This window comes from Triplophysa rosa, linkage group LG12 (assembly GCF_024868665.1).
Source record: "Triplophysa rosa linkage group LG12, Trosa_1v2, whole genome shotgun sequence".
NCBI classification, from domain to species: domain Eukaryota; kingdom Metazoa; phylum Chordata; class Actinopteri; order Cypriniformes; family Nemacheilidae; genus Triplophysa; species Triplophysa rosa.
The window spans coordinates 25,689,425-25,706,063 of record NC_079901.1 but is presented as its reverse complement, the minus strand read 5'-3'; the positions used below and the strand labels follow the sequence as shown (position 1 = coordinate 25,706,063).

Sequence of the window (16,639 nt, the reverse complement as noted above, 5' to 3'; positions counted from 1 at the left end):
TTAATGACGTGTTTATTATTCACTGCTTCTCTGGTTCTGAGCGTCACAATCACAGTCCAAATATAAGGATAATCGAATAAAACTGTGTCGTGGCATTAGGGTTTAATCACAAACAGAAACCATGATGATGTACAGATGTTTATGTGTGTACGCGAATATTCGTGGTGAACACGCTTGATATTTTTTGACCTTTTAAATGGAGGCGGTGTAAATAAAGCTTGCGCAGTTTGAATCCGCGGACTAATATTGGTGCTTCACACTCCAGTCTAGTAGGTGGCGGTAATGCACCAATAGCTAGTTTGCCAACCGCCATAAAACGTCAGAAGAAGAATCCGCGGACTTCCGGGTTTGACCGAACACTTTGGAGTGTTTACTGTCATTAGTCGGATTAAACTTCACTTTCTCAGCGATCTTCAGTTGTTTGCTGCTGTATTTTCACTGTTTAATTTATTTCACATGTGTGTGCGGGGTCAGTTGAGTGTGTTTATATGTAAACGCTGATGATTTCTCATATTTAAATACAGTTGTTGTGAATGTGAGCATTACTGGTAGCATCATTCTTTTTCAATCTTTCAGTTTGCTCTTGTGTTTCCACAGGTCTGATGATTCAGTTAAAATCAATGTGTTTGTTTTTGTAGGAATATGAGCTGAAATGCCGTCCGTGAGCACTGGAGTGAAGGATCTTTATCTTTCTACATCACTGGGAGATCTGAACAAGAAAGCAGAAATCAAACCAGAGAGAACCAACACTAGACAGTAAGACAGCACACACACACACACGAGGAAAATCTACACATCCTTCATTAAAATAAAATGTCTATAAATCCTGTTTTGCGTGCGTGCGTGCGTGCGTGCGTGCGTGCGTGCGTGTGTGTGTGTGTGTGTGTGTGTGTGTGTGTGTGTGTGTGTGTGTGCGCGTGTGTCAGTTATGTCCAGAGTGCATGTAAGATCTTCAAGGCGGCTGAGGAGTGTCGTCTTGATCGAGATGAGGAGAAAGCTTATGTCCTGTACATGAAGTATCTGACCGTCTATGACCTCATCAAGAAGAGACCGGACTTCAGACAGCAGCAGGTGGGGGGTCTGCCTCTAGCAGCTTTGATAGCCTTTAATTGACAGATGAACCCTTGAGCTACATGTTGTGTGTGTGACAGATTACATTGTGTATGTGACAGATGTTGTGTATTTGATGGATGTTGTTTATGTGATGTTTATTGTGTATTTGATGTATGTTGTTTATGTGATGGATGACGGATGTTGTTTATGTGATGGATGTTATGTATGTGACAGATGTTGTTTATGTGATGGATGTTATGTATGTGACAGATGTTGTTTATGTGATGGATGTTGTTTGTGTGATGGATGTTATGTATGTGACAGATGTTGTTTGTGTGATGGATGTTATGTATGTGACAGATGTTGTTTGTGTGATGGATGTTATGTATGTGACAGATGTTGTTTGTGACAGATGTTGTTTATGTGATGGATGTTATGTATGTGACAGATGTTGTTTGTGACAGATGTTGTTTATGTGATGGATGTTATGTATGTGACAGATGTTGTATATTTGAGGAATGTTGTGTATGTGATGGTTATTGTGTATTTGACGGATGTTATGTATGTGAGAGATGTTGTATATTTGAGGAATGTTGTGTATGTGATGGTTATTGTGTATTTTACGGATTATGGTACAGAGTTATATTGAGAATTTTGATGTGACGTTGTGTGCGAATTAGTACAATTCAATTTCAATTCAATTTTATTTATATAGCGCTTTTCACAATGTGCATTGTTCCAAAGCAGCTTTACAGGAGCAAATAAGAAAAACACAGAAAGGTAAAACACAGCACAGTGCATGGTGTTTATAGACCAAGCAAGATCATTATAATAAATAATATCTAATAAATAAATGAATAAATAAATAAATAAATGCAGTCTCCCGGTGAGCAAGCCAACACTGCACTGCTCTGCTGTGGCGAGGAACCCAAACTCCAATGCTGAATAATGGAGAAAAAAAAACCTCGGGAGAAACCAGGCTCAGCCGGGAGGGCCAGATCTCCTCTGACGTGTCATGGCTGCACTCAGTGACCCCGACCAAAGCCACCGAGCAACGTCCACGAAGAACAGGGAGAGCCCACGAGCCGCGACCCAGGAAGCCCCACCCGCCGAAACCGTGCAGGTCCAACCCGGTCTCATTCCGCGATCAACAACAGACAACAGAGGAACAACCAGGGAAAAGTAGTAATGGCATAATTAACTTTATTCCTCTGTTGTCCGACATCGACCACAAAACAAGACCAACCAGACCAGATCCACACAGTCCCAACAAATGAAACGCCCCGAACCACAACCAACAAGCCCCCCCACTCCCCACAACACCCACCCAGCTACCTCCAATCAAAGTCACTGAGTGCAGCCATAACTTCAAACTGCTGTCGTGTGATGTAAGTTTAGCATTAAATACCAAGTATTGTAAATTTAGCATTTATGTGACAGGTAGTCCGTCTTTGCTCTCGGTTGGGGATGGAATTGTCTGAGCTGGGCCGGCCAGATGGTCGCCTTTTTCTTGGGTGGTGATGGAATTGCCTTGGATGGAGCTGGATGGTCAGTCAGTCCGCAGGCTCTCGCAGGAGGATGGCACGGGATTTTCCGATGTAGCTGGCGTAATCTCTAGTTGTGGATGGGCATATGACGTTCATCTGGGCCTGGCGGAATCTCTCCCTACCTCGGGATGGGCATCCCGAGGCGAGGGCAGAAACAGAAAGAGAATAATTAGCGTAGCTGCTGTTCATTAGCTATGTATTAGTGAATGCTTGGCTGAAAAGATGTGTCTTTAATCTAGATTTAAATTGGGAGAGTGTGTCTGACCCTCGAATAGTATCGGGGAGGCTATTCCAGAGTTTAGGTGCTACGTATGAGAAAGCTCTACCCCCTTTGGTGGATTTAGTTATTCTAGGTGTTATCAAAAGTCTGGAGTTTTGAGATCTTAGAGAGCGTGATGGGTTGTAGTGTGGTAGAAGCTCTGTTATGTAGGTAGGGGCTAAACCGTTTAAGGCTTTATAAGTAATTAAAAGAACTTTAAAGTCAATACGATACTTAATGGGTAACCAGTGAAGGGTTGATAACATTGGGGTTATGTGATCGTATTTTCTGGACCTGGTTAGAACTCTGGCAGCTGCGTTCTGAACTAACTGTAGTTTGTTTATTGATGATGCAGGACAACCACTAAGCAGTGCATTACAGTAATCAAGTCTTGAGGTCACAAATGCATGAATGAGCTTCTCTGCATCAGCCACACATAAAATATTTCGCATTTGGCAACATTTCTAAGGTGGAAGAAGGCTGTTTTTGTGACATTTGAGATGTGATTTTTAAATGACAGGTTGCTGTCTAATATAACGCCAAGGTCTTTAACTGTATTTGTGGAGTAACAGTGCAGCCTTCAATTTGCAGGTCATAATCCGAAATATTCTGCTCACGTGTCTTTGGTCCGATAAGTAATATTTCTGTTTTATTAGAATTTAAAAGAAGGAAATTACAAGTCATCCAATGTTTTATATCTTCGATGCACTCTGCCAATTTGGATAGTTGGAAGGAATCATCTGGTCTTGATGAGATATATAGCTGAGTATCATCTGCATAACAGTGGAAGCTAATTCCATGTTTTCTAATAATGTTTCCAAGGGGCAGCATGTATATGGAGAATAGCAAGGGTCCTAAAACCGATCCCTGAGGTAATCCATAATTTACTTGCGTTAGATTTGATGATTCCCCATTTAAATGGACAAATTGATGTCTGCCTGATAAGTAAGATCTGAACCATTGTAGTGCCTGTCCCTGAATACCGGTATAATTGTGTAAGCGATTTAGAAGTATTTTATGGTCTCAGTATCGAACGCAGCACTAAGGTCAAGCAGGACTAGGAGTGAGATGTTACCTTTATCTGATGCTATAAGCAGGTCGTTTGTAATTTTAACGAGTGCAGTTTCAGTACTATGATGCGGTCTAAAACCTGACTGGAATTTTTCGTGTATGTCATTATTTTGTAAGAAAGAGCACAACTGAGTGGACACTACTTTTTCTAGTATTTTAGACAGGAAAGGGAGATTTGAAATCGGTCTATAGTTTCCTAGTTCATTGGGGTCTAAGTTTGGTTTCTTGATAAGAGGCTTAATGACGGCCAGTTTAAAGGCTCCTGGGACATGGCCTAGATTAATTGACGAGTTGATAATGTTATAAATGGGCTCAATTGCAACGGGTAATAACTCTTTTAATAATTTAGTTGGTATGGGGTCTAATAAGCAAGTTGTAGGTTTATTGTGTATTTGACGGATGTTATGTATGTGAGAGATGTTGTATATTTGAGGAATGTTGTGTATGTGATGGTTATTGTGTATTTGACGGATGTTATGTATGTGAGAGATGTTGTATATTTGAGGAATGTTGTGTATGTGATGGTTATTGTGTATTTGACGGATGTTATGTATGTGAGAGATGTTGTATATTTGAGGAATGTTGTGTATGTGATGGTTATTGTGTATTTGACGGATGTTATGTATGTGAGAGATGTTGTATATTTGAGGAATGTTGTGTATGTGATGGTTATTGTGTATTTGACGGATGTTATGTATGTGAGAGATGTTGTATATTTGAGGAATGTTGTGTATGTGATGGTTATTGTGTATTTGACGGATGTTATGTATGTGAGAGATGTTGTATATTTGAGGAATGTTGTGTATGTGATGGTTATTGTGTATTTGACGGATGTTATGTATGTGAGAGATGTTGTATATTTGAGGAATGTTGTGTATGTGATGGTTATTGTGTATTTGACGGATGTTATGTATGTGAGAGATGTTGTATATTTGAGGAATGTTGTGTATGTGATGGTTATTGTGTATTTGACGGATGTTATGTATGTGAGAGATGTTGTATATTTGAGGAATGTTGTGTATGTGATGGTTATTGTGTATTTGACGGATGTTATGTATGTGAGAGATGTTGTATATTTGAGGAATGTTGTGTATGTGATGGTTATTGTGTATTTGACGGATGTTATGTATGTGAGAGATGTTGTATATTTGAGGAATGTTGTGTATGTGATGGTTATTGTGTATTTGACGGATGTTATGTATGTGAGAGATGTTGTATATTTGAGGAATGTTGTGTATGTGATGGTTATTGTGTATTTGACGGATGTTATGTATGTGAGAGATGTTGTATATTTGAGGAATGTTGTGTATGTGATGGTTATTGTGTATTTGACGGATGTTATGTATGTGAGAGATGTTGTATATTTGAGGAATGTTGTGTATGTGATGGTTATTGTGTATTTGACGGATGTTATGTATGTGAGAGATGTTGTATATTTGAGGAATGTTGTGTATGTGATGGTTATTGTGTATTTGACGGATGTTATGTATGTGAGAGATGTTGTATATTTGAGGAATGTTGTGTATGTGATGGTTATTGTGTATTTGACGGATGTTATGTATGTGAGAGATGTTGTATATTTGAGGAATGTTGTGTATGTGATGGTTATTGTGTATTTGACGGATGTTATGTATGTGAGAGATGTTGTATATTTGAGGAATGTTGTGTATGTGATGGTTATTGTGTATTTGACGGATGTTATGTATGTGAGAGATGTTGTATATTTGAGGAATGTTGTGTATGTGATGGTTATTGTGTATTTGACGGATGTTATGTATGTGAGAGATGTTGTATATTTGAGGAATGTTGTGTATGTGATGGTTATTGTGTATTTGACGGATGTTATGTATGTGAGAGATGTTGTATATTTGAGGAATGTTGTGTATGTGATGGTTATTGTGTATTTGACGGATGTTATGTATGTGAGAGATGTTGTATATTTGAGGAATGTTGTGTATGTGATGGTTATTGTGTATTTTACGGATGTTATGTATGTGACAGATGTTATATATTTGAGGAATGTTGTGAATGTGACGGATGTTATGTATGTGACGGATGTTATGTATGTGACAGATGTTGTTTATGTGACAGATGTTGTTTATGTGACTGATGTTATGTATGTGACAGATGTTGTGTATTTGACGGATGTTGTTTATGTGATGGATGTTATGTATGTGACAGATGTTGTTTATTTGATGGATGTTATGTATGTGAGTCACATACATAACATCCATCAAATAAACAACATCTGTCACATACATAACATATTTGATGTATTTGATGGATGTTTTGAATGTGACAGATGTTGTGTATTTGACGGATGTTGTATATTTGAGGAATGTTGTGTATGTGACAGATGTTGTGAATGTGACAGATGTTGTGAATGTGACAGATGTTGTGAATGTGACGGATGTTGTGTATTTGAGGAATGTTGTGTATGTGACAGATAACGTTGTGTATGTGATGGATATTGTGTATTTGATGGATGTTATGTATGTGACAGATGTTGTGTATTTGAGGAATGTTGTGTATGTGACAGATAACGTTGTGTATGTGATGGATATTGTGTATTTGATGGATGTGGTGTATTTGATGGATGTTGTGTATTTGAGGAATGTTTGTGTCTTGAATTTCCTTCATATCCAGAGTTTGTGAGTGTCTGCTGGTGCTCTTGTTTCAGGATTTCTTTCTGTCTATACTGGGGCCGACCAGCTTCAAAAAGGCCATAGAGGAAGCAGAGAAACTTTCAGAGAGTTTGAAATTCCGGTCAGTGTTTTGCACACTCACACATGTCTGGTTTATTATCTCCGTGGGGACAGTCCATAGGCGTAATGTTTTTTACACTGTACAAACTGTATATGTTATCCCCTAAACCTAAACCTAAAGATCATAGAAAACTTTTTGCATTTTTAGATTAAATTTTTTTTTCGTTCTGTACAATTTATAAGCTTTTGTGCCCGTGAGGACCTCAGTTTTGGTCCCCACAGTGACATGAGTCCACATGAGTTGGTGTGTATTCAGGTTTAGGTCCCCACCGGGATATACAAACATGAACGCACACACACACACACACACACACACACACACACACAAATACAGCTGTAAATGGGGTTCAAAAAATTTAGTTTTCTTTATTTGCTTGACTTACTCACCTGTCAATCAATCTCACCTGATGTTAACACTGGACTCTGTTTTCTTCCTTCACCTTCCAGCTATGAGGAAGTGGAGGTGCGGAAAAAGCTGGAAGAGAAAGAGAGAAGAGAGGAAAAGAATCGAAGAGAAGAAAGGACAGAGCAAGACAGGCGTGATTCACCCAGAGGAACATCAGAGAAGAGCGGTCAGAAGGTACAGAAACATTAAAACATTCAAAGAAACACAAACACTGCTCTTAGCAGTTTTAATAACCCATCTGAGAGAACATTAACACAAATCTATGACATAATGACCGAGCTGAATTCTGACAACACTGCAGCAGCGACGCATGACATGCACTCTCAAATGATTCGAGAAAGATTTTCCGCGCACCTGAGAATGATTTCTTAAGCAACTCGCACAAACATCTTAATGAGACTATGAAGAGATGCAACAGATTTATTTTGAATGTGTCATGCTGAAAACATTTTTTACACCGTGTTTATTAACGATTAATGTAATTGCTGTATGGTTACAGTAATGTGTGTGTGTGTGTGCGTGTTTTCCTGCAGATTCAGGATGAAGCCAATAACAAGAAGAGTGCTAAAGGTAGCGTGTGTTCTCAGGGATCTGCAACCCTGCTGCTGGAGAGCGACCGTCCTGCAGACTGCAGCTTCAACACCTCTGTTTGTAATTATCAAGCAGCCCCAACACCTTGATGAGCTGCTTCAGCTGTGTTTGAGCTGAGATCTTCAGGACGGTAGCTCACCAGGCGCCAGGCTTGAGACCCCTTGTCTGTACGGTTGTTTGTTTTTAGGCTTTTTTTGAAGGTTCTCTCTCACTCTGTCTAGCAGGCAGCATCAGTGCTGAAGGTTTATATCATCTGATGAAGGACAGCAGTATAAATGTGCTGGTGATGGATGCTCGGCGCAGAAGAGACTTTGAGGAGTCACACATGTGTGTCCCGTCTCAGACGTGTATCAGTGTACCTGAAGAGGCCATCAGCCCGGGGTAACGCTCGCTGCAGAAACTCTCTGCACTCATTTCATGATTAGTTAAAGGGATAGTTCAATCAAAAATCAACTTTTTGTGATTTTTTTTACTCACCCACATGACGTTAAACATGTTTAGAGAACTTCCGGCGTCTTCGGAGCACAAATAGAGATATTTAGGTGACATCCGAGAGCTTTCCAGGCCTCCTCATAGACATCATGGTGTCAGTTTTTGCCAAGGTCCAGAAAAGTACTAAAGCATCGTTAAATTGGTCCATCCGTGGCTCAGTAGAATTCTTTTGAAGCGACGAGAATGCTGTATGTGCGAAAAACAAAGCAAAATAGCGACTTTAATGGATATATTCTCCTCTGTCTTGTTGATGTATGGCGTGCGTTCACGAGAGCACTTCTTGGATGAGAGCACTTCAAAAGTAGACAGGTTTGTGCGCTGAACGCCGCATGGGGCTCGCCCCTATTGGATGCCGACGCTCTGACTCACAGCGCGGAAGCGCAACTCTGTGTTTACATGCAGAAGACGAAGAAGAAGTGCTCTCGTGAACGCACGCCATACAATGACAAGACAGGCGAATATATCCATTAAAGTCGCTATTTTACTTTGTTTTTCGCACATAAAGCATTCTCGTCGCTTCAAAAGAATTCTACTGAGCCACTATGAGCGGATGGACCAATTTAAGCATGTCTTTAGTACTTTTCTGGACCTTGGCAAAAACTGACACCATGGTTTCAATGAGGAGGCCTGGAAACAAAGCTCTCAGATGTCACCTAAATATCTCTATTTGTGCTCCGAAGACGCCGGAAGTTCTCTAAACATGTTTAACGTCATGTGGGTGAGTAAAAAATCACACAAAGTAGATTTTTGGTGAACTTCCACTTTAAAAACACAGACCGGATTCTCCTCATTTTTCGGTGATTGTCAGGGTGACGGTGAATCAGATGGAGTTGAAGCTGCCTGCTGAATCTCTGGATGAGTGGAAGCGTCGAGCGTTTGTGGATTATGTGGTTCTGTTGGACTGGTTCAGCAGCATCTCTGACCTCAAACTGGGCACCACTTTACAGAGTCTGAAGGATGCTCTCTATAAGGTAGTGTAGCACTGACCCTCTCTAAACGCTGGCGCTCTCTTTCGGGTCCCGTGACATTCTTGTGTGTGGTGGTTTTGTGCAGTGGGACAGCAGTACTATCCTGCGCAGCGAGCCGCTGGTGCTGGAGGGGGGATATGAAAACTGGCTGCTCTTTTACCCCATGTACACCAGCAACGCTAAAGTCAAACCGCCCCGACAGCAGGTGACCAGCGCTCTGCCACAATGTGAGTATGTGACTCTCACGGAGGGATCTGTGGAGCGGCTTTTGATGAGTCACATGATGAGTTCAGCGGGTTTATGCTTTGATGCTTTTTTATGTGTTATTTTAGGGTTAAAGTGCATGCAGGTTTGATCTGTAAACCTTTGTTTTGTGACTCTGTGATTTCAGTGAACTTTGCGTATCCTTCACTGGAGGAGCCCAAACCCGTGAGCGTGAACTCGGAGCCCGCACCGCTTACGCAGCTCAACGGCAGAACTTTGGACCAAGAACCTCACACAGAAGCGCCCGCAAACCCCACGAACACACAAACACCGGCCCACCAGCCTGTTCCTCAAACCAGCACAGACGTCATAACGCCGCCGTCCGCCTCACCCAGACACACTCCACAGGTGAGTTTCATCCAGAACACACGCACAGATAACTGTCAGAAACACTGAGCCAACATCTGCTCTACTCTCACCCAGGTGGATCGCTCCAAAAAACCAGCCGTGAGCGTCACATCGAGGGTCAGTGATGAGTCAGCAGTGAACGATACTTCCGCGGCACACAATGACCCGGTGGTGCCCGACCGCTCGGCCAAACCCAACCTGGACCCGTCCAGAGCCCTGAGCGAGGAGGAACGCAGGGAGATCCACGCAGAGACTGTCAGTCTGATGGAGAAAGCCCGTAAAGAGCAAGAACAACGCAAGCGTGCTCAGGAGGAGAAGAGAGAGAGAGAACAGCGAGCCAGAGACGAGAAAGAGCAGAGGGAGGCAGCAGAGAGACGTCAGGGAGACGAGAACGAGACGAAGGAGGAGGAGAAACAGCAGGAGAGAAAGAAACTGGAGAGACAGACGGCAGAAGAGGAGGATCAGGGAGAAACGGAGCGAGACGAGAAGGTCAGAAAAGCGCAGAAGGACGCTCAGATGAAGAGCATGTCACTGGATTCACCAGCGCCGGTGATGGGTGTGAGTGACATCAAGGTCAGTGACATCATTACACGTGATCAGATGCTACAATATGACTTACGCACTACAGTATTCATTGTGAACATGCACGTGACGAATAAATGCCATACGCATGTAACGTGTGTTGCAGAGAGATACTCTGACGCGAGCACGCAGCGAGGAGATGGGCAGAACCGTACCCGGGTTGCCGGACGGCTGGATGAAGGTAAGATGACACGGCAGCAGTAATCCGTCGTGACTTCAGCGTGTGTGGTGTTTCACGCCGAGCCATTTGTGTGTGTGCAGTTTCTCGACACGGTGACGGGAACCTACAGATACTACCACTCTCCCACCAATCGCGTGCATCTCTATCCTCCAGAGGTGAGCGTGCCGCAGGTACCGGCCAGCACGCCCAAAGCCAAACCGGCACAAGCTGCAGAGATGGACAGAGAGAAGGAGAGGGAGCAGTCCAAACTGAAGCGATCGTACTCGTCTCCTGATATCAGCCAGGAACTGAGCGCAGAGACCAGCAGAAAACCCGCACCTGTACCTCAAATAAACCGAGAAAACAAGTACGCGCACACACACACACACGTGCAGCTTCTTCACAGACGTGACAAATAAACACGCGTGTGTTCCCTGCAGGCCTCTGGCTGCTGCTGCCGCCGCTGCATATAAGGCTGAGATCGCTCGGCCATCGGCGGCGAAGATCCGGAACCTGAACCCGGTGTTTGGAGGTCAGGGGCCGTTATTAACAGGCCTCCGTAACCTCGGCAACACCTGCTACATGAACTCCATCCTCCAGTGCCTGTGTAACACCGTCGCCATGGCAGATTATTTCAACAGGAACTTCTATCAGGACGACATCAACCGGTACAAAACACACCAGACGTGAAAGAACAGCGCGTCTTCATTCCGAAAGAGAAAATGACGTGTTTGTGTTTGACAGGGCCAATATTCTGGGTCATAAAGGGGAGGTGGCCGAGGAGTTCAGCGTGGTCATGAAGGCGCTGTGGTCGGGACAGTACAAATGCATCAGTCCTCAAGATTTCAAAGGCACCATCTGTAAAATCAACAACCGCTTCTCCAGCTACGAGCATCAAGATTCACAAGAACTGCTTCTGTTCCTCATGGACGGACTGCACGAGGATCTCAATAAGGTACCAGAGAGAAAGGGCTGGGCAAATCGATTCATCGTTTTTTGAAATGCGCTCGATTCATTATCGATTCTCAAAAGCTGTGAATCGATTTTTTTTCTTTCATATTTCCGCAAGCGCTGAGCATTCATTAACGTGAATGTTACAGCTACTACTATCCACTAGATGTCACTTTTCTTTTTACAACAGGTGGATGTTACAACAGGGAGCGTTTCATTCTTTCATTGCTTAACTAACATGGGGTGTGTCATGGAATTTAACATCACCTTCACATAAAAGGCAGCGGTGATTGCAGTCGCTATTTACAGCTAATTTTGTGAAATTTTGTTTGTTATACTGAGTCTTAAATGTAAAATAACCTGTTGTGTTTCAATACACCTAAGTGTGTTTAAAGTTTAATATACAGGTTTGTGGCTCTTCATTTCATTTTTTAATTCACCATTGTAATGTGATATTTAGTCTTTTTTAGAAATATCTATAGGATTTGTATTAAATCTATAATCATTGACTCGAATGGAATCGAGAGCTTGTGAATCCCAACGTCAGAATGGATACGCAGCCCTAAGTGTGATCTTAAGACAGTTGTAAGTGATATGTTTCTTTGACAGGCGGATAAACGCAGGGGTTATAAGGAAGAGGACATCGATCATCTGGATGATGTGAGCGCTGCAGAGTTAGCCTGGAGCAAACACAAGCTGTTGAATGAGTCCATCATCGTGGCTCTGTTTCAGGGTCAGTTTAAATCCACAGTTCAGTGCATGAGCTGCCAGCACAAATCCAGAACCTTCGAGACCTTCATGTACCTCACGCTGGAGATGACGGCCAGCAGCAAGTGTTCTCTACAGGTCTGACACGCACTCGCTCACTCACTCACGCTGTGACTTGGGTCTTGAGTCTCGGCTCCTCGTGACTGGTTGTGTGTTTGTACAGGATTGTCTGAAACTCTTCTCCAAAGAGGAGCGACTGACTGACAGCAATCGCTTCTACTGTCGACACTGTAAAACGCATCGAGACGCCATCAAGAAAATGCAGATCTGGAAGGTTCCGCCCATTTTACTTGTGCATTTGAAACGGTGTGTAAAATCTTCGGTTTCTATCTTTAGAGGTTTCATATCCCAGAATGCAAATACAGAAACCCGTGCGTGGTTGTGTTCACAAGGTTTAAATACGACGGCCGGTGGCGGGAAAAGCTGCAGACTTTGGTGGATTTCCCGCTGGATAATCTGGACCTGTCGCAGTACGTCATTGGGCCCAAACAGAACCTGAAGAAATACAACCTGTACGCCGTGTCTGTGAGTACACAAGTACGCAACACGCCGGCTGTATTCAGACTGTTTTGTGTTGTAATTGTGTTGTTTTCATCATCAGAATCATTATGGCGGAATGGACGGAGGTCATTACACTGCATACTGCAAGAATCCCATCAAACAGCGCTGGTTTAAGTTTGATGATCACGAGGTGTCTGAGATCTCAGCCTCGTCCGTCCGCTCGGCGGCCGCCTACATCTTCTTCTACTCGTCCTTATGAAGGAAAGCAACAGGTTAACCAGAGGTGACCCACGCACACTAAAGACGCAACTGTGGGCGGAGCTTAAGGTCTTTTATATGAAGACTGCTGATGGAACGTCTCTCTCTCTCTCTCTCTCTCTCTCTCTCTCTCTCTCTCTCTCTCTCAGTGGGCGGTACAGCAGGGTCTGTAGGACTGCAGCGGCGGTCTGACACACAGGCTCAGGTCTCAGAGCATCCGTCTGTTTCCTCCACGCTCACAGCAGGACTAACGTCATGTAGACAGACATTTCTGAGAGATTATACATCACTATATACACACTATAATCCAAACGGCTCATCAGACGTGCACTTAGCGCTTAAATAAATCTTTTATTTATTTAAATAGTGACCAAATATTCCTTGTAAAATGCAGTACGTCTCTAGTTTAGCGCCAGGCCCAAAAGAGAACCAATGATCGCCACCGGTCATCCTCAGTCCACTCACACATTCACATGTATGTGTCTGTAACGTGTGCCTTCGGGCCGGTTCTGTCGGTTAGCGTGCGGGGGACCACTAATGACATCCCTCCCGTAGCATTAGCAGTAGAAGTCAAAAACTCGGTTTATATTATAACCCAGAATGTTTTCTCTCTCTCTACTAATATTACTCTGAATTCAAGCTGCTTTATATCGAGTGTGTAGGTGAAAATGACCAAATGGGACACACATCACCATGGAAACATCTCATGATTATCACTAACATTATATTTGTGGCATGATGTTTGGCATGAACTTCTCTCACCTGGTTTCTTATATTATTATTATAATGCTCATTCTTAACATCCATTTATTGGCTTATAAACTCCTAAATCATTGCAAGTGTACTGCTTCAATAAAAACACAAACAGATGTGTGTGTGTGTGTGCACGTGTATTGTGTTGCCTCTGCAGTTGAGTAAGAACACAGATGTTTCAGCTCTTTAACATCATCTGATGGTTGGATGAACACTACATGTTTAGCCTCAGATGACACGCATGGGTTTAATGATCTTACCAGGGGTCCGTTTCAGAAAGGAGGTTTAGTGAAAACTCTGAGTAAATTAACCCTGAAATGAGGGAAACTCTGGGTTTTCCGTTTCAGAATGTGAGGTATGTCAAACCCGAGAAAGCGGGGTAACTCAAGCCCGTTTCTAAAGGAGAAGTCACTTATACTCAGAGTCAGTAACCATAGTAACTTACTCTGTGCCTAACCTGGTCAGGAGCAGGTTTTCTTTGGTAAACGTCTCCAGTTACTGTCGTAACCTCGGTTCCCTGATAGGCGGGAACGAGACATTGCGGAAGCTTCCGCATATGGGAACTCCTTCCTTCTCACCTATCCTGAAGTCTTATTGGATAACGCCAGTGAAACTAGCCAATTGTCGCGCTCGCAACCGAATGTAATTACTGGCGACCCGAGACAGTATAAATACAGTGCACAGCGACAATACCTCAGAATCTGCGATAGAACGCCTCCAAGGCTGACACGCGACGAACACGGCGGCTAACGCAATGTCTCGTTCCCGCCTCTCAGGGAACCGAGGTTACGACAGTAACCGGAGACGTTCCCTATCGAGAGCGGTCTCTCGACATTGCGGAAGCTTCCGCATATGGGAACTGTATACAATCCCGCCGTGAGAGTAGCAAAACAGCCGTACACCGACCGCATACATTCACCAGTGTTAAGCACACAGATGAACCAATCGCGAAGTCGTCTTGAAGGGCCCGCAGCTGATTGGCTGAGACAGACCAATGAGCTGCAAGAACGGTCTTCTACAAAATTTGCATATCTCAGCCAAAGAAATGAGCGGGCTGCACTGAGACAGGGCAGACACCACAATAGTAAAAGTCAGCGCGGAAACCCGGGCAGATATAATGCAAGTCCAGTAACACCAAGCACAGAGGTAACAGTAACACGGTAACAACTGCACAATATAGGAGATCAACAACTAGGTAACATTGAGCTGTCCGTACTCACCAAGAGGACATGCGAGGCTAAGGAGGATACATCCAGCCTGTAGAATCTGGCGAAGGTGTTCTGTGAAGACCAGCCAGCCGCACAACAGATGTCCTTAATAGAAACGCCTCTAGCCCAAGCCCACGAAGAGGCAACAGCCCTAGTTGAGTGAGCCCTGACGCCGAAAGGGCAGGCCTGCCCTTGACTCTCATACGCCAGGTTGATAGCGTCCACCACCCAGTGAGAGAGCCTCTGTTTAGAGACAGCCCGACCTTTAGTCCCCCCGCCGTAGCACACGAAGAGCTGATCAGACAGCCGAAACCCGGCCGTACGATCAATGTAAGCACTCAAAGCCCTAACCGGACACACAGCCCTCTGAGCGTCAGCATCACACGAGGCAGATGACTCGGAAGACAAAGCGGGCAACGAAACAACCTGCTCTCTGAACGGGGTAGACAGTAACTTAGGCACATAACCCACTTTCGGCCATAGAGTGACGCTGCAGTCGCAGGCCCCAAAACGAATGAAATCCGCGCCGATAGAAAGCGCACATAAACCCCCTATGCGTTTTGCCGAAGCAAGAGCGAGAAGGAGAACGGCTTTAAGAGAGAGCTCCCTTATAGAAACAGCTTCCAACGGCTCGAACGGGGGCAGAGAGAGAGCCCTCAGCACCAGAGACAAATCCCACGGGGGTACTGAAGGAGATCGCGAGGGAAACAGCCTCCGAGCTCCTCTCAAAAATCTGACCACCAATGCATGCCTACCGATCGATTACCCGTCAACCAGGGAACGAAACGAGGCGATAGCAGCCACATAAACCTTCAGCATTTAAAACATAAAACATCAGACATGGGACATGACACCGGGTCTATACCGCACTCAATACACCACTTCTTAAATGCATCCCATTTCAGAGCATATAAGCGTCTAGTGGAAGGCACTCTCTGAGGGAGGGGTTCTAAGACCCCTGAAGCAGCCAGGCATGGAGGCTCCACAAATCCGGTGCCAAATCAAGCCGTTCGCCTGAGATAACAGGTCGTCCCTGAGGGGAATCCGCCATGGAGAGGACACCAGTAACTCTCTCAGGTCTGGGAACCACGGCTGATTCGGCCAAAATGGAGCAACGAGGATCACCGACGCTGTCTCTGATCTTGCCCAGCACAAGGGGCAGAATCTTCACCGGAGGAAAAGCGTAAAGCCGGGCGTCCGGCCAGCGCGTCATCAGAGTGTCCGTCTCCCTGGGGGAGTGCGGCAGCGAGAAGAACAGCGGACAGTGTGCGTTCTCGCTCGTCGCGAACAGATCCACCTCCACCTTCCCAAAGCGATCCCAGATCATCCGTACTGAGTTGGGGTGAAGTCTCCATTCCCCTTGGGAAAGACCTCCCCTCGAGAGCATATCCGCTCCGCAGTTCAAATGACCGGGGATATGCGCTTCCCTGATGGAAAGCAGGTGCTGATCTGCCCACAGCAGCAGCCTCGCAGCCAACTCGAAAAGGGCTCTGGAGTGGACCCCTCCTTGGCGATTGATGTACGAAACCACGGACGTGTTGTCGGTGCGAATCAGTACATGACGCTGCATCAGCTGAGGCTGAAAAGTCTGCAGGCATCTGTGAGTTATCCGCACGCGCGCACGACCCGAGGACCATGCTCTCCGTGGAACTTGAGTATTTAGCCACAGCTGCAGAGGACATATGTGCAAAAGA

At 44.4% G+C, this 16,639-nt stretch overlaps 1 protein-coding gene across 2 annotated transcripts; it reads left to right on the top strand.

The window, feature by feature from the left end:
* Window positions 1–306: 306 nt before the first annotated feature.
* usp8 (ubiquitin specific peptidase 8) lies at window positions 307–13,853 on the top strand. Of its 2 annotated transcripts, none has more exons than XM_057347729.1 (20): window positions 307–535; window positions 639–756; window positions 927–1,071; window positions 6,611–6,696; window positions 7,143–7,275; window positions 7,635–7,671; window positions 7,917–8,073; window positions 8,993–9,155; window positions 9,238–9,379; window positions 9,544–9,764; window positions 9,840–10,337; window positions 10,453–10,527; window positions 10,608–10,873; window positions 10,947–11,174; window positions 11,251–11,461; window positions 12,067–12,303; window positions 12,389–12,531; window positions 12,618–12,750; window positions 12,827–13,009; window positions 13,134–13,853. In XM_057347729.1, exons 2-19 carry the CDS (start codon window positions 653–655, stop codon window positions 12,983–12,985), a joined length of 3,138 nt encoding a protein of 1,045 aa, XP_057203712.1. In that variant the 5' UTR covers window positions 307–535; window positions 639–652; the 3' UTR covers window positions 12,986–13,009; window positions 13,134–13,853. The 2 variants fall into 2 exon arrangements, with proteins under 2 accessions (XP_057203712.1, XP_057203711.1); XM_057347728.1 differs by having other exon boundaries at window positions 7,914–8,073.
* Window positions 13,854–16,639: the final 2,786 nt, after the last annotated feature.